Here is an 18,130-nt window from a genome sequence, read left to right as displayed (position 1 = left end):
AGCTGCCGGACTGTAAATGGTGTTGCAGACGCGCACACAAGCTTTTTATTTTCATTTTGTTTTGTACGAAGGAGGGTATATGGAATTATAAATATACATATTGTATTAAAAGGTTGTATTAAAAGTGTAGTCGTGTCTTGTGATGACAGAAGTTATCACTTCCACGATAAAGTCGGTAAATCCCCTGTTATTTTTCAGTTGCGCCGATACACCACATATTCCCCACATACCCGGAAGCAAACATTACGTCAAACAGCGTGAGGAAAACTCACATGGAAGCCGAGAGTTCTAGCTTCTCTTATCATTTAGAGAACAATTTCGGATATTAAGCATTCTGGGGAATCTAGAGGTGAATATATGCTGTGTAATCATTCTGTACTAAAATTAAATATCCGTTGTGTTTGTGTTTTTTTTTGTTAACTAAACCAACAACCCAACTTTATGTGGAGTAGCGTCACTAGCTAGCTACTGTTAGCAACATTGATTATCGTTAAGTCATGTAGGTGTTTCAGCCAGCATGACTGACAGCTGCTGTGTCCAACGTGCCTTTTCTGTTTTCGGCAGAAAATGTCTGCAGCCAAAGTGAAGATGCGGGAGAAGAAGCTGAGAAATCAGCCCGCCAGTGTGCAGTATGCATCCAGCAGCGCACAGAACGGAGGGGACAGCTCGGTCACTGGTACTAACACTCCTGTCTGTGTATCTGTTAAGGCCAGCCTGGATGTGCCCTCTTCTCTTTTTATCTCCATTACCTCCTCTCCTCTTGCTGCCACTTGATCCGCGTTTCAGGGAGTCAGCACATTTTCTCTGTACGTCTCTGTAGCCTAATTCTCATCCACAAACACAGACTTGAATACAGTATATACAGTTTTACTGTCTTAAATGCTTACTGCTTGCGGAGGTCAGACGAGCAAAGAAATAGTTCTTATACAGGGACTAACAGTAATGGTGATCTACATACAGGGCCGGATGAACTCCTTAGTTGGACCTAATGTTAAGTCAGCTGTGTTGATTCATTTTGAAAACATAGCCTCAAACACTATTTTTGAATATGATTGTATATTATTAACAGGATTAGTTCTTGAAACTAGTTTTTGACACTTTAAGGCAGAACCCCATGCAGAGGTAAATGTACAGAATAGAAGCCACCTTGATAAGATCCTCACCATTTCTGTTGTTATCATTGTAAAAAACATCAACCCCTGAGTGCCTGTGGTCCCATGTTGGTTATCTGTTTTGCCTGCCATGGAGAGGTTCTCATTTTTACATGTGACTGTGCTGAAATGACTAACTGACGATCTGCCTGAAGGTGGAGCGGGTGATGACGGTCCATCTACAGGAAAGCCAAAGAACACTCACCAGCGGAGCGGATGGGTCCGTGGACACCAGAAAGATGGTGGAGGCTATGTCAAGGAGATGCCCAAGTACATCACTGGTAAAGATGTTGTCCTACCACTGTTAAGTAACAGTGTGCTGGGTACTGTTTGTGATGAGGGATCGCATACTGACTACCCCACCAATTGTGAGAACTCCTGATGACTTTGACAGTTTTTCATAATTTGTTATCCTGCGGAATAATGAAAATGATCAGATTTATTTTTAGATCAGATTCTTTTAGGTGATACAGAGTCTCTCTTTTGTCCGCTGTCCTTCACGTAATCATTGAGTTTAGTCCAACTCAGGAAATATAAATTCATGATGAAGAACAAAAAAGTCCAAATGCAGCGTCACAGTCACTTTTCTCCCTGTCCAGCTGGAGCTTTTGCCAGGGCCAGGGCAGCAGAGGTGAGCGCCATGCTGAAAGCTGTTACCAAGACAACGGGCAGCTGCCATGTGTTTGCAGCCCTGCCCAAGCACATGAGGAGACGGGCCATGAGCCACAACACCAAGCGGCTCCCCCGCAGACTTAGAGACGTGGCCAACAGAATGGTACAGTTCACAGTTTCTCCTTTCAGCATCTTAATGTCCCACTTAAACCTTAAAGTCCTGGTTCAAGTAGCAGATTTAATACTCTCCTTCTCTGAGTACTTCTGAGCAGGTGTAATACTCTCCTTCTCTGAGTACTTCTGATTTGTTCAGTGACATTTTCTTCCTCCTCTTCCAGCGGGAGAAGAGTCTCCTAGCCGGTTCGAAGAAGAAGGAGCAGCCAAAGAGCAAGAGCCGCAAGGCCCGCCGCCGGCACGGGAATCTGCTGCTGGAGTTTAACCGCCGGCAGAGGAAGAACGTGTGGCTGGAGACTCACATTTGGCATGCCAAGCGCTTCCACATGGTTAAAAAGTGGGGTTACTGCCTCGGGGACAGACCCACATACAAATGCTATCGGCCCTCCTACAGGGCAATGAGCAGCCACTGCCTCCTGCAGGTAACCATTGCAAAATTTTGAGTGCGTGATGTGTTTCATGTTTGAAACTAAATTATGATTTTAATCAACAGCACTTCATTGCTGGTAAAATAAGAATAACCTTTGGTTTTGTACATTCAGGACCTTTCATACTACTGCTGCATAGAGCTGCAGGGAGAGGAACAGAAGCTGCTGGCTTCACTGTCACAGCTGACCAGCAAAGAGGCTGGTGAGTATACGCCCCAACCACACACAGACATCTTGTTTTTATTCAGAGAAAGTGCTGAAGAACATTTGGAAAGTGGACCTGTTTTCTCCATGCATTCTTTCTCTCAGAGTTATGTGTGGTAATCTGTGTACTGCTAAGAGACACAGTATGATCATAAAAGCAGAACCAATAGATATAATAATGATGATGATAATAACAACAACAACAATACTACTACTACTACTACTACTACTACTACTACTACTACTACTACTAATAATAATAATAATAATAATAATAATAATAATAATAATAATAATAATAATAAACAAATGTGAATGAAAAAGAGTTCAGCGTTTAGTTGGGAATTGTTTGCATGTGGATGTTTGTTTCCAGGTCCAACATTTGCTGCAGCACTGAGCCTATCAGGGCGAAGACAGGGCAGTGTGGTGGTGTACAAAGCAGGACAGTACCCCTCGCAGCCCCTGGGCCCCGTGACCTTTCTCTGGCGACCTCGTACGCAGGGCTCAACCCACAGGCAGCTTTGGATATGGGCTCACCCCACCATTAAAAAGGTACAGTGAGTTTTAGGCGGAGATGTGGACTTGACTCATTGTAACTTGTTTTGTTGTTTTGATGACCTTCAACTTCAGTTGACCAAACAAATTGGTATGACAAATACATTTAAAAATGTATGTTTGATAAGTATATATGAATGCAGAGACAAGCTCGGCACGACCATTAACTCTACTAACTCCCTGCAGGACCTTCTTCCTGAGTTACAAGCTGTGTGCCAGTGTTATGAGGCTGTGCTTCCCCCAGCTGTTCCAGTGGTGACACCAGCTGAGGTTATTCCAACCCTAGAAACAGAGCCAAAGCCTGAAAAGACCTCTGATGGCAAACAGGTAACTGGAATCAAGAGAAAGCGAACCAGTAATGATGCCAGTGGACCTCCAGCCAAGAAGATCCTGGGAGATGGAACCAGATCTCCCACCACCCCGGTTACCTGGAGGTCAAGCTCTGCTGGAATAGTTATAAAGTTAGTGTAGTTTAGAATTTCATTGAGATGTCGACTAAGTAAAAACTTGGCTTGACTTAAGAATTTTATTTAATTTATTTTATTTGAAGTTTGTGTATATCACTTTGTTGCAGTGATCTCACAATGGAGATTGTACGCTATCGCCTTATTGGACCACAATCCCATTCTGTTCTGGCAGAAACCTTGGAGGCTGCTACAGACTGTGATGTGAGACATTATTGAGTTGGTAAAATGAAAAGCAAAGAGCCATTGAATTGTTTTTGCATTTCATGCTGAAGAACTGAGTTTTATTTGATTTCTCGTTTGCTTTTAAGGAAATAAACAAATCCCAGCCCTCTTCCCTCTGGTGGCCTGAGCACTGCAAGGATGAGAGCAAGATGAATCTGCATAAACAACAGGCTGATCTCTACCAAATACTCAAAGGTCTATTGTTATGTTATTTTCTGCGGGAATCATAACATCATTGCTTTTACTCGTTACCATCTAGTTGGGTGTGTGTACGCATGTTTATCTAACCTTGACTTTGTATTTAATTCAGGCATCTATTCTACTGGAGAGCTGCCCTCAGGTGCAGTGCTGGGTCTGACTGTGGATGACCCCAGGCTCACTTTACCAACAAAGAAGGTTAAAGCTTTGCCCTGTGTAAAGCAGGCACAAGGTAAAGTCTGACCTACCAGGCAGTCAGCCAGATACATATAGTTAAAATGGTGTGGAAATCAGAGATTATGTCTCCAGACTAGAAACAGTTGTCATCATATCAGACTCATACAGTGTGCAGGAAGACATAATGTCTGAAACGTGACAGCTGAATAAGGCAACTAATAGTTTAGCAAAGAATCAGTCTGTTGCTTCTGGTCCTGAGGTTGTTGTCAGAGAGTACACATCTGGTTCTGTGCTCCGGGGGGCCTCTGCCTGGCCATGCAGATGTTCCAGGTTCGAATCCTGGCAGGACCCTGTACTCCAGACACACCCTCAGTTACTGACAACAGCTGATTCATCGGTTTTGAAGAGATACTAGAAAGATGAGGCGTTGATTTCAACCAGGGGCTTCATGTTTCTAGCTTTTTTTACCACCATGAAGGTTTTCTCAGTTAGCATATTTCTATTAAAAGTAACATCCAAAGAAATTCCCATGACATTTCAGTAAAAACACCATAATCTGTAATGACTAATGTGATGTGTTATGTCAGGGCTAACACATGTCCATGTTTGCTTTACAAGTCATTTGCTCATATATTAGGGTTGTGGAGGTAAAGCAACAGAATTGAATTACTTTCCCTTGAAGGGCATCTTGTATTATATGCACAGGACTACCCCATATACAGACATACAATAATAACAGCGAGGATGATAAAATAATTGGGATTATCCTTCAAGTCTGTGACATGTAATTGAGAATGCTTTTAAGGGTAAACATAAGCTTGCTTCCTTTAATATTTCTTTGCAATAATGTGTTCTCTCTTTTTAGGCTGATGTCTTAATGAATAAGACCCCGTTTTATATAAAGACACTTTTTATTTTTTCTCAAAAATCTCCTTATATCTGTAGGTCCATAATTGTATTATTACGTTGCCCATCTTTGGCCCTTTGTAACCATTCCCACTATCTTCTTGTGATGTAGCTTTGCCTCTGCTTCATCAACAGCTTCCTCTGCTTCTTGCCAGTCCTCACTTGAATCCCTGCTTTAGCCACCTTTTGGTCCCTTGAGTCCCTGTACTGAACCACTTCTTTGGCAGTTGTTACCGTGAACTCCTTCCAAGGATTTTGGAAGTTTGTTGTGCTGTCCTTAGAGCGCAATGCTGCTCAGACCCTTTGGCAGCCCCTGTCATCTCCTCGGGTAGTTGCCGATGCTCCTCTCCACATCTCAACTCTTGAGACTGGGACTGCATAGATGAGGAGGGGACACAGGACTCAGGGAAGAATGCCATGCAGAGACACCCAGGCTTTCAACTTCCCAGGTCGGCCAGACTTGTCCACAGATTTGTGACTCAGAACATGTAGACTGGCTGGATACTGCATCCCACAGCAAGCTGTCTTGTTTAGGCTCTTGACTGGTTTGTCTGTGATGGATGGCTATGGCTGTGTCTGCAATATTGAACCAGAGATTTTCTTCACCTTTCCCTTTCCTTAACACCAAATATCTGGATTTGGCTGGTTTGAAGCACATCCGGGCCCACTCTAACATCTTTGTGAGCCCCTGCAGAATCCAGCAGCAGCCTGGCTGGTACTGATACTGTTGTGACTTTGAGATCGTCTATGAATGCCCTGATGGGTGGCTGGTGCTGAGCAGATGTCGTCCTGGGCCCTCTGCAGTCTGGTTCAGCAGACTGAATGAGCACGTCCATGGCTAGGGAGAAGAGTTTCACATTCACCACTTTTCTGGGATGTTCCCCCCCTCCAGAAACACGCAGAATCATCTAGTTTGGGACACTTCTTGTACACTCAGGCTCCTTGGTGAACTTGAAGAGGTTTGAAATAAAGACGCCACTTTTTCGTTCCTTCAAGATGCCACCTCAACATCTGGCGTCTCACCATTGTGGACACTTTTTTTTCAGATTTTGCCATAAGTATCAAACCGCTTGCTCACAGTTGTTTGTTTGTAGCCCTTGGTCTTATGCCTTTGTGTCTGTCCAATTAAGTCATTTGGATTCGAAACTCAGATCATTGAGAAAATACATCATATAATCAGTATAGAATTACAAAGACTTAAGTGTGGACTTAATTTACTATATTGTTCTATGTTCAAACATTATCCACTCAATTGCAACAAATATATCAATAAATATTGTTTTGATTTATTGTAGCTTCTGTTTGGAGAACATTTCAGGAAAAGGCAACACACAATATTGAAATGGTACATGAACATTTTTAATTAAAATTTCTTCCTGCTCTATAACAAATCAGCATATAACACTATTTAAAATTTAAATCTGGATTTAACACCATAACCTCCAATTGTGAAAGCCTGTATTAGGCAAATTTCTGCTTTGTCAAAATACCCATTAGAGCTTAAAGTTACCACACCTGCATAAATTAAGCTAGATCATATGTAAATGAGAGGGCATAAAAGCATGTCCCTGTTTTTTCACACCTTAATGTGTTTACACTGATTTATAATCAGGTATATCTAAATGAGCAGAGGTAGATTGCTTCATATCTTTTTCCAGACTTTAGTGATGCTGGTTATACAGGAGCATGCCATGTGTGTGTGTGCTTTGTGTGTGTTTCAGAGGTGGACGAGGAGAAGAGGAGGGAGCTCATGTTGCGAGGAGTACCTGAACATTGCTGTCAGAGCTATCTGTGGGAGCAGTCTGTCCGGGATAATGTGACCGATAACAAGATATCAGAGCAGGTGGATCATCATTTTCTAACAGAAATGTCATCCAGCAAATGTCAGTAACCATTACTGTAATTGTGCTTACATAGACATGCCTTATTTGATATATTAATACTCTCTTGTACTCATTTTTTTTTCATCTCTATTTCTTAAAGCAAAGATGAGCTTAGATGTTGCACTTACATCTAGCATTTTCTGTCTCGTGCAGGAGTTGAACCGTATGAGAAGTGAGGTGCTGGTGCCGGGCTCCAGGCTGAGTCCCACTCCACTGCAGGGCCGAGTCCCGATCCTGCTGGTTCACCAACCTGGCAAGCAGGCGGGACATGAGATGAGCTCCTGGGGTGCTGGATGGGACCTGCTGCTTCCTAAAGGATGGGGCATGGCCTTCTGGGTGCCACTGGTAGGTAGCACAGACAGTGCTTTTACTGAGTAAATTACCCTGTATTATCCTTTCCTTTTCTGACATGAAGTAGTGGTTTTCGAATACTTTTTTAAAAAGTTTGGTTTAAACGTACCACAAGAAATGTTGTACTGGTTATGAAACAGTTGCAATTCAATAGTGAACAACCTCAAGGCCATCTATGCTATGATTAGCTGTTTCTGTGTTATCATAGTTGTAAATGCACGTCACCGGGTCGGATCCCTACTTATTTTCAGATTGGATAAGTGATAAATTAAAACCTTTTATGGCGAGGAGTGCTGAGCATGATTTGCAGTGTCACAACCGGAGGAAAGGATTGTCTCTACAGTATATCAAAACAAAATTACATTTGTGTAACGGCCTTCACAGTGGCTGCAATAATCTATAAAACACCGAAGCTCCTCAAATCTGCTTTAACTGGTTAAAACACGATTAAGATCAGTTTCATTCTAATGAGCTTCTGCCTATCATACTGCTTTACGTGGTGTTCAGACCAGCACCATTTCACATATTCTAACACCGGCTGTTTTACACATTATTACACATCAGCTATGTAATACCAGACAGAGTGATGAGGGCTACTTGGTGAGGGAGACAGGAGTTTATTCAAACTACAAATGTGCATGTTTCCACTTAAGGTGCTGTGAGGCTGTATGTATACAGCGTGTAATACAGTAGATGTCAGTATGGAACACTATGAAAGATGTTTTCATTATTTGGTTGCCTTGTCCGTGTTTTGGGGCAGTTGTATTTTTCTTGGACAAGAACTGTGAAAATGTTAAATGTACCTTGAAATTTAAAGGCAGACCAGAAGCCCTCCGGTTTGCTTTATATGTCAAGTTCCATAAAATCGAGTGTTTACTCTGTTCTGCCAGGTGTACAGAGGAGTTCGCATTGGAGGGCTGAACATGAGTCTGAAACATTCTCAGAATAAAGGAGCCCCCCACTTCCCCCATGACTACCCAGACTGCCCCGCAGGCATTGGTTTCCAGGAGGAGCAGGAGGCAGAGCTGCTGGTTAAGTTCAAAAGGTCAGCTGAAGAGTGAGCAGGAAAAGACCCAAAAACACTAATACTGCGTGTGATTATTATTATCAGAAACATGGTAAAGACTGTTTTCTGTGGGGACATCTTGTACTGCCAAAGCCTTTCTGTATCTTATAATATTATTTTGGCATGCAACTACTATGTCAGCCTGCTGATGGAAAACAGAATCTGAAGAACTTGGCCGGAATATAGAAGGTCCATTTTACTTGTGGACTGTGGACAATATATTTTAATCAACCACTGGCAGACTTAAACTGTGAGAGAAGACGTTTTCAGCCAAATAAAGGAAGGTGAAAATTATACTATGTTTGGGCTGATGATGCTGTAGTGCTCTGTTTACTGTGTACTGTATGACTGTACAATCATCTGTGAGTAAAAGATAGCTTTCGCTTGCTTGCAGTCTTAGTGAGTGGGGAAAATGTCAGTGGATTAGTGGTTTTGATAGTGGGAAGCACTCCAAAGCTGTGACCCCAGTTAATTTCCATTATTCAGATCTGTCCCATCATGCAGATGAGATGCTAATAAGGCTGCATGCTGCTCTCCCCCTACTATCCGCTGCTCAGCAGTCATGATTTGTTACATAAATTGGCAGGGTTGCCCCAACAGTTTGACAAGGGTTTGACCTCCTGACCTCTTCTGTAGGCGTCCGCCCGCCAAAAGGACCAATTACATTAAACATGGCTGTCTGGCACCGTTCCGTTGCCCATGGCAACAGCTGGCTGAGGAGTGGGAGCTTATCTGGAGGGAAGCAAAAGAGGAGCCGAAGGGAAACAGCCAGATCCAAATCACAACTGAGGCCGGTACAGTCATGGAGGAGGAGATGACGTTACATGGAGATACGTCTGTAACTACGCCTCAGAGCCACTTCACTGTACTGAGGTAAATGTTTGTCTTTATTTCGTTTTGTGCTTTATACTGAAGATTTATTCATTTTCTTATCCTCGCTTGTCTTGCTGTTAAAATAAAGTCATGTCAGTGTTGACTCAAGACACACCCACTGTAGGTCTACGCCAAGCTCCCTTCAGACATCTTGCACGTCTAAATCACACTTCTAACAATATCAACGCTGTTGAATTTTAAAGGTCCCTTGAGCAGAAATGTGCACTGTTTTTGGGGGCTTTTGGCTCCAGTCATCACTTACCTCTTTCCTATTTTTTATTAAGGGACCACAGCGCCGTTTTTGACAGGCTTGATGCATGGTGCTTCTCCGGTCTACCTCCCTTTCATCATAATGTCCCTGATGAGAATACCCAAAGTACATCCAGCCTTAAATTGCTGCAATAGATCACAGAGATTAGTGGAGGGGAAGAGTTGCATCTATCCTCATAAAACTATCACACCAGCTCTGAGTAATGACTGACTTTATGAGAAAAAAATTGGATTGATTTCCACTGTCCATTGGCTGCCTTTTTCTTTTCAGCATTAGGAATTAAGAAATGTTCTTGAACCAAATTTTATGTCCCTCAGGGTGCTTAATGGGGCCAATGAAAACGCAACTTCCTTGTGTTATTAATCGCCTGTTATGAGCGGATATTATTTGTTTTTTATGCTTCCTAGGAACATAAAGTCGCTGAGGCTGCTTTCTGGTTGGTGCAGACCCACGACATCTAAAGGTCAAAGGCCGTGCCGTGTTGGACAGGTGCCACCTCTCGACCGTTTAGCTGCAACATCGTTTCTCACAGCACATGGGATGAGTCTGGTGTGGGTGCGTCTGTCGCTTCTGTCCAAGGGCAAACCAGAGCTCCACGCCATGGTGTGTGTGCCAACAGCAGAGGACCTGCAGCTGCTGAAGAAAGGGCCTGGCAGCAGCGGGCCCCAGGAACCCCAACACAGAGACCACGTTAAGAGCAGAATTAAACGCAAAAAGAAGGGCTCCAAGAAAGCTGCTGCATCCTCTGCAAAGATCAAGGGTAAAGAGTCAGACCTCCCCTCTGCCTCGGAGCCAGACCCTAAATCCGCCACATCCGAAGAGCCCAAATCATCCTCAGACCTCATCTTCGGGCTGTGGCCAGATCCCCTGCCAAGCGTGACCTCTCACTGCTCACGGGTATCTGTGGGCTGGGTCACTCAGGGAGACTTCTCTCTGTCTGCAGGCTGTGGGGAGGCGCTGGGATTTGTCAGCGTCGTTGGTCTCCTCAACACCCTCGTCAACCAGCCGAGGGAACACAGAGGAATGTTTCTGCTGCGCAATCCCACCTCCCTGCACTACCGCTTCGCTAAAATCAACATAGAGATCTGATTGGAACATCTGTGCTCAGAACATGCGCAAAGCACTGAATTGTTCTTGGTTAATGGGGAAAGATCATCACGACTCATATCCTGCAGGGGCCTGATATTATATCTCATTAAATTGCATGATGCCTTGGTCACTACGTGATCCCTGTGCCTTGATAACTGCTCCAGTGTTATATGCTTTCATGTACTCTACACTGCTGGTTGAAGATCTAATGACAAGCATGGGGTAGAACCACAAGCTACCTGGTGTGCTGCTGAATAGACACTTTTTAGTTTGGAACTTTTTGAAAGAGTCCTCATCATGGTTTCAGTTGAAAAGGTTGATTGTTTTCATATTTGTTCCTATATCAATGCCATTGTGCGCCACAAAAGCTTCAGTTTAATACAGTACTGGAATGAAAGCTTTGGTTTTTAGTTATCAACCGGATTTCCAAAAAGAATACATTTCTGGCATACTAATGATACTGAGGGTATTTATGTTGGTGGCCTTCAATGATTTTTAAAAAAAGGAAAAGTGAATTAGTTTGATTTTGAGCGAACTGTCAGTTTCTGTTTAAATATGCCACTGCATTGAAAAGGTTTTGTTTGAACATTAGTTAATAAAATACCCATGCTGCACTTGACAGGTTATGCCATCTGTGGGTAATTACTGTCACCTTCTCCTGTGTTGAATCACACAAATCATAATTTAACCTCCATCACTGAAATAATGTGCGAGGGCCTGGCCCTTATGAGCAAACGCATTGAACTGATACTTTAACATGCATTCTTTTTATAGTTACACTGGCATGAATACTGGTTTCCCACACATCCCATAATGTGTAGGTGGCAGATACGAGTTTTGTTGCTTGGCAACACTTAAGTTTGGTAGCAGCTGAGTATGTAGTCTGAGGTTTATTTAAGGTAAATATGGGTGGGCAGGCTGTGCATCTTTTAGACAAGTTACATTACGATGCCATGGAAACAGGTTTTCAGAGTGAAGCATGTTCAATTCATTTCTCACGCAAATTCAAATCACCCATATAATGTGAGCAACTTTAAGTGATCAGCCATTAGGATGGTTTAAATAACTACTGCTGAACTTCTGTCATCTCAAATTACATGATTTCACTTGAACTTCACTACCTGATCAGTTTAGAGATCCCCCACCATTAGAGGGCAGTAGTGCACTTATTTTGCTAGTTGACATGAAATCTTCAGACTGGTGAAACACATTTTGTCCTTGTTTATTGACAACCAAATGCACCTACACCAATTTATTCAATTAACAGAATACATATGTTATATTGGAAGGCATTTGTCACAGTAGCCTCCTGGACCTTCATTAAATGAAACGTTGCTAGTTGGGCATTTGATATTGCACTGTGATTTTTAAAAAAACTCATTTAGATTCAGTTTCTCTTCATCAGTTATTCCTGACAACCCTGCTGGAAATATCTTGAACTCAAGAGAAACCAGAAATGGAAAAGATATTCAAAGAGATACGTTTTTGACATAAAAAGACCAATATGGCCACCAATACTTTGAATTAATGCCTTCCATTTATAAATAGAGATAAGAGCTGAAGTACCAATGAACAAAAATGCACACACAAATCCACAAAATGTCAGTCCCAACAGATGGAGCAGGTCCTATGAATCGTCTGCTTGACCAGCTCTGTTGCACATGAGTTTGGCTGCCAGCGATCCGTATGTCGTAGGCTTTGCCTCAGGCTGCACTTTGTCCGTGTGCCTTCTCCCTGTGAACACGGACAGCAGAGCTCATTAGATAGACCCTGCTGTCAGGACTGCAGACGTAGACGCTTTTCACAGCGGACATTTTGACTGGTCAAGGCGGGAAAGGCGCAGGTGGAATTTCTAACATTAATGATGGCTGCATTCCATTTAGCTGAGCCTCCTTCCAGGGCTCTGGGATTGTGCATGATCACTCATGTATATATATGGCGTACTGGGACAATTGATGGAAAGGAGCCTCTGTTAACGTTATTGGTCCCACCTGTGCTTTTCCTGCTTCGACAAATCAAAATGTCTGCTGTGAAAAGGGTCTGTTAGCAGTCTGATAAATCAAGGGTCATTGCCAGCAGATTCATACTGTTGATGCTGGCTAATCACTACACCATGCTCAATGAAGTAGAAGGGATGCACGATGTACATCAGGCTGATACAATAGGATTTTTTTTATAATGTTGGTTATTTATTGGCAATAATGAAACAATGCAACCGTCCGCGAACAAACACAGAGAAGAAAAAGAGCTAGCAGTGTCGACTAGAGAGGCAAACATGACGTGGATGAATTTTAGTGTAGTAGAGGAAGACAACAGGATTGCAAATTTGCAATAACGTGTTCCACAAGGGTTCAGAGAGGAGGGTAAAAGTCTGTTGGTTTTAACACAACTTATTAGAGCTCTGGGATATCAAACTATCTTTCCTTCTGAATACCAAGTCTGCTCTGATTGGTCATCTCTCACATGCCTGAGCTATTACAACACAACAGCTACATCCATTCTAACGTGCCAAACTAACCATTAGAAATAAATAATGTGAATGTGTGACACTGTGTGATGTCACAGAATTAAAGGCGGAACTACAGACGAGGCGCTTCAGGCACTGTTTTCTGTAGGAGAGAGAAGCTTCTGTAGGTGCAGCCTTTTGAACGCTCGAGAACTTTTACGTGCACGACAACTTAGATAAAACTCTGTAGGAAGAGGAAAAAGCGAAACAGTGTAATTTTTCAGGTAGCAATTTCCATCCCTATCATGCATCCTCGTCCATACGTCACAAAGTAATGTGAAGACAGCTGATCAACAACTTACCAGGAATTCTATCCATTGCGATAAAATTGCGATCTTGCTGTTTTATTTTTGGTCTGTTTCGGGCAATCAGGAACACTCCAAGGAAAGACAGAAGACAGCTAAAAAAAAAAAAAAAAAAAAAAAATCAAGGAGGACTGATTCCATCTTACAGTCAATTCCACATGCAATTGCTGGTGTGTTATTCAATGCTTACCCAAAAAGGAACATAAAAATGTTCAGTAAAGCCAAGCCTTCAAATTCCTGGTAAAACACTATCCCTGCAAAATAAAAAAAAGCACATTAAAATCCATTTCACGTCTCACCGAATATAACAAAATATGAAGCTCATCTCGAGTGCTTTGTTAAATGGAATCCGGCAAATCCTGAGCACACTCTACACCAGTTTAGGAGAGAAACAGGATTGATTTTTAACTGAACAGTGTAGTTCTTACCGATGAGCGGCACAGAAAACATTCAGGATCACAGACTAACCCTCAGAGTATCAAATAAAAACACAGTCTCCTCCTTTGGTAGGCTAAAGTGGGCAGAGAACAGAGTATCTTCACTTTCCCTGTGCTCACGTTACTCCACAAGTCTTCTGATGTGACCACGGTCAGGTGAAGGACCAAAACAATAGCATTATCAAATGTGGAACAAAGCTAATCTTTAAAGGAGAAGTCCACTCCCGGATGATCTTACACTGCCAGACATAACTCATCAGCAATTTGTTGTTCAATGCAGTCAATTGTGGGTTGTGTGTGTAGGCGGGGGGGCAGGGGGGCAGTAGTAATAAGAGCTATATCAAAGAAGGAGACTCAGAAAAGGTGAGAGTCACTCGAAAACCCTACACGCCTCATAGCTCTCCCTCTGTGATGGATGTCTTCCTGCGTGATTACAGGATGTAGTACAAAACGATGAAAAGAAGCAGATGTTCTCTTCTAAGAGACTGACATGAAAGCTGATGTATGCTGTTCATGTTTTGGACTGCTGGAATATGTTCTGCTCTTACACTCCGCTGAAGCAGCACCAGAAATAGCTCAACGTGACGTCATGACACCAGCAGGTTGTGCAAGTTCTCCACACGAAGAATAACAATGAAGAAAATAGATTTAGTAATGAAATGTCTCGAATTAGATGTTTAATTGAAATCCTTTTGACGCACCTTTTCCTAAAGCTTTTTTTTTTTTTTTTACAGATTAAATAAAGAACAGAACACTTTTACTGACAAGATAATAAAGACCTAACCTGGGTGAATGCACATGCTATAAATACTGGGGCTTTTGCTGAACAAGGACTCCTAAGTGGCTGCCAGATACAGGCGTGAATCATCATCTTGACTGTGTGTTGTCTTCCGCTGTGTAGCTTCTTGACTCGGTTTCAACCATCGACGCGGGTTTTGGAGTGGATCTCCATCAGAAAAAGTGCATTTCTTTAGTGTTTAAGTTGGGACTAAACATTTTGCTTCATGCAAACGATACCCCTGTGTGAACGTTCAGACAAGAAGACTACGCTTTCACGTGCTCGGTTTCTTTCTCGTGCCACCCTGTCATTCACCGCTCTCATCCTGGTCCCTCATAATTGCCTGTCATTATCTGGGGCTGTCAATGGATAGCAGCTGCTGGTATCAGCCCGGCACATCTATCCAATAGCACAGCGACGCACCTTCACTGCCAGCCTACCATCCTGCAGTCGTCTTTTTTTTTAAATACGATTGTCTCTCTGTCTTTTGTGTTCACCCTCCGCCGCCCCATCACCACCCGGTCTTTGCAGATTCACCAGCTTCATTGTTTCATCAGCATATGTCTCAGAAAAGTCATGTGCCAGTGTCTGGATTCCATGGGGGGGATTTTTGTTGATGGGGGGGCAGACACCCTTCAATCACAAAACCTCAGCTATTCGAACAACACTCATTATCATTTTCATTATCATCATTATTATCTGCTGATAGAAACAATTCTCCGGATTGAACTTGGTTATGAGGCAGGTTTTTCTTAATGCAGCCAGTCAAATTTAAATGAGATTTGCAACATTTGTGCATTCAAATGTCTCTAAATGACTAGACCTTAGCTGTACTTTTGAGTTGTGTACTTGCACTATCCTAAATGTGTTCAAACTCAGAGAAATACAAATTTTACTCAAGGTAATGGTCTGTTTTCTTTGGATACCTGTCCCTGTAACTTCCCGGGAAACATAGGGTGATGTGGCAGGGAGTGAGGACAGAGGTTGGTGAACATCACCGAATGTAGTTGAATAAAACTACCAAAACCAAAAACGCATTAATTTCACAGTACTTTCTGATTTCCCCACCCTGCTTGTGGCACCACAAATGACTGATTCATACTGAAGATGTGAATCTTTATCTTGTTTCACAGTTTGACAAATAATAATTTTGTAATTTGATACAAATTATAGGTGGAAAAGTATCTAATTTTCAAAAGATTATAATTTTTTATTGTTGATACATGTTGTATTGTACGCTTGTTCTATACTGTAGATACATTTTTGCATGTTCGAGTGAGGAGACTACAAGACTCAAGTTAATGGGTAAATATTACAATTCTAATCATTTACTGTCTTTGTTTTTTCTGTAATTAGTACCACAGTAAACAAATTCTCTGAGGAAAACTTCTTCTGGTCGAGACTGACAATCTTAAAGGGGCTCTATGTCACAATTTGGGGTAATTTAAGTATTAACCTCTTTTGTCATATTGTATTGTATTGTATTGCTGTCGACTTGTAGTGTTATATGAATAATGAGACCTCCCTGTCTCTCTCAGTTGCCTACAAGTCTTTGGAAAATGTGTTTAATTTGTTGAAGGATGCCGGACCGAGGATTTCTCAGAGTCAGTTTTTCTGTGACAGTACAAAGCCTGTGACTCTATGCATGTTCTTGATTGCTGCATCTCAGCAACTTTCTGCGCTCTGCTAGCAGAGAGTAGTAGTAGCTAATGGAGAGCCCCAATTAGCACGCTAAACACAAAAGTTATAAACCTAAACCTGCTAGACATCAACATGTTAGTATGCTAGTTATAACATTTATCTGAAAGTCTCAGGGTACAGACACACATGCACAAAATCTGAGAATACTGAGCTGCAGAATAGTACATATCTAATTTGCTAGGGAGTATATGCAGCACCTGTACAATGTTTGTTGAGTAAAAACATGTCCCTCCAGTACAACAGTGTTTCTCAACTAAGTATTTTAAATCATTTTTATACAACAGCGGAGCTGGAGGGCACAGAATAAGATATATCAGACTTTGCAAGAATTACCAGTATTGGATCATTGTTGGTTTGTTGGTTTCAGGGGATATGTTAATGACAATAAAACACAGAATATCACTTGGCTTGTCGTTTCATCAGAAAAACTGTAGGCTTTGAACCCGAAGAGTGACACCTTTACGACATACCTGCAACAATAGCACTGGCAGTGAAAAACACAAAGTTGATAGGAACCACCTCTGTGGCATCAAACATTTTCATTGCCTGATTGAGAAATCTGTTGAGAGAAGAAAATAAGATATAAGAGTTGCACAGAATATAATAACCTTGGTTATATGTACCGGTTTGTTCATCCATCATAATGTTGAAGGTGTGCTGCAGGTACAATGTCACCATGCCCAATATATTATTTTCCTCAGTTTGTTCAGGAACTGGAAAGCAAAAATTGCTTCTAGCCTGTGGCACACACAAGGGATTTGAGCAATAAAAAAGAGGCTGACAGGGAAAAAAAAAAGTAGCAGAGAAACAGAGAGAGAAAACCTTGACTAACTTGATCTGGAAGGCACAGGAGGCGACCATGATGACAAGCATGACGTAAAAGATGGGGTAGATGAGCTGCAGCTGGCCTTTTATTGACTCTGTGATCATTCCTGACACCGCTTTGACTGAGATGACTGTGAGTGAGGCTGCAGCAACACAGAGGCAACATCACTTCAGACTCATTAAGTTACACAACTTGTAGCAATAAAGAACTTCCTTAATGGTTCATGCTGATGCATGGTGGGGGGGGGGGCAACTGTCTCCTGGTGAGTTTCATATGATTATTTTCTTCCATCATGCTCTACTCAGTTCTTTACTGAAATGATAAGAGAGACATGGGTCCATTTTTGGTAGCCAGGCAACAAAGCAACCTCTGACTGTCTAAAATGGTTTGAATCCATAACCTCTGCCCTCAATCAGACAGCTTGCATTTGTTCATACCAAGCAGGGCCACCAGCAGCATCACAATGACGATGTGCTTCACATTCCTCCTCTTGTACAGATAGAGCAGGATGCAAAAGGCGAGGACCTCTATGAACTGTTAAGAGAGAGTGAGAGAGAGAGGAGAGGGGGTTTACAAAAATCATTAATGCAGATTCCATTTTCTCAAACTTTGCACACTAAACGAAACCCCGGCTTGCACTCAAATTGCACTTTTACCGACCATTTTATCTATATTAGAAAGTGCTACGTGCAGGCAGAGAGCAGTGCAATTTAATTGAAACAAATGACCGTGGCGGAAAAATGAAATGAACTGCTGGTCATTAATGAGAAGGGCCCGGGGCTGTCCTTGTGAGTCCAACAGCATTCAGCTGTTCAAGGACCCCTGATACAACACCACACAGCTTTAATGGATGGAGAATAAGAAAGGAGTACAAAAACAGAAATGAGGAAAAAGGAGCGAGCTGACCTTTAAATGTCTCTCAAAATCATCCTTGTGTATCTATAAATGTG

At 42.2% G+C, this 18,130-nt stretch overlaps 2 protein-coding genes across 3 annotated transcripts in view; one reads left to right on the top strand and one right to left on the bottom strand.

Annotated features, from left to right (window-relative positions):
* The first annotated feature begins 229 nt into the window (after positions 1 to 229).
* pop1 (POP1 homolog, ribonuclease P/MRP subunit) lies at positions 230 to 11,246 on the top strand. The gene is made up of 16 exons (XM_037074560.1): positions 230 to 349; positions 565 to 676; positions 1,307 to 1,432; positions 1,751 to 1,926; positions 2,102 to 2,359; positions 2,480 to 2,567; positions 2,943 to 3,121; positions 3,311 to 3,585; positions 3,699 to 3,792; positions 3,900 to 4,008; positions 4,124 to 4,243; positions 6,816 to 6,937; positions 7,131 to 7,322; positions 8,219 to 8,373; positions 9,031 to 9,267; positions 9,946 to 11,246. The coding sequence occupies exons 2-16, from the start codon at positions 568 to 570 to the stop codon at positions 10,625 to 10,627; spliced, it is 2,922 nt and encodes a 973-aa protein (XP_036930455.1). The 5' UTR covers positions 230 to 349; positions 565 to 567; the 3' UTR covers positions 10,628 to 11,246.
* A 582-nt stretch (positions 11,247 to 11,828) lies between these two features.
* LOC119006153 (NIPA-like protein 2) overlaps positions 11,829 to 18,130 on the bottom strand; it is a 28,196-nt gene continuing 21,894 nt past the window's right edge. Inside the window, exons 6-11 of one of the 2 annotated variants that reach the window (XM_037074561.1) lie at positions 17,618 to 17,714; positions 17,187 to 17,322; positions 16,825 to 16,913; positions 13,629 to 13,692; positions 13,436 to 13,533; positions 11,829 to 12,361 (exon numbers count right to left, since the gene is read on the bottom strand). In XM_037074561.1, the coding sequence (XP_036930456.1) occupies positions 12,255 to 12,361; positions 13,436 to 13,533; positions 13,629 to 13,692; positions 16,825 to 16,913; positions 17,187 to 17,322; positions 17,618 to 17,714 (591 nt within the window). In that variant the 3' untranslated portion in view covers positions 11,829 to 12,254. The other variant, XM_037074562.1, reaches the window with a different exon arrangement.

The sequence above is a fragment of the Acanthopagrus latus genome, chromosome 17 (assembly GCF_904848185.1).
Source record: "Acanthopagrus latus isolate v.2019 chromosome 17, fAcaLat1.1, whole genome shotgun sequence".
NCBI classification, from domain to species: Eukaryota; Metazoa; Chordata; class Actinopteri; order Spariformes; family Sparidae; genus Acanthopagrus; species Acanthopagrus latus.
The sequence above is the reverse complement of the archived record's forward strand: the minus strand, read 5'-3'. Positions and strand labels throughout refer to the sequence as shown.

Excerpts from the sequence above, each read along its gene's own strand:
- pop1 (XM_037074560.1), top strand. The coding sequence starts at position 568 with ATGTCTGCAGCCAAAGTGAAGATGCGGGAGAAGAAGCTGAGAAATCAG. Across the intron at positions 3,122-3,310 it reads CTCACCCCACCATTAAAAAG|GACCTTCTTCCTGAGTTACA; the intron begins GTACAGTGAGTT and ends AACTCCCTGCAG. Across the intron at positions 3,793-3,899 it reads AGGCTGCTACAGACTGTGAT|GAAATAAACAAATCCCAGCC; the intron begins GTGAGACATTAT and ends TTTGCTTTTAAG.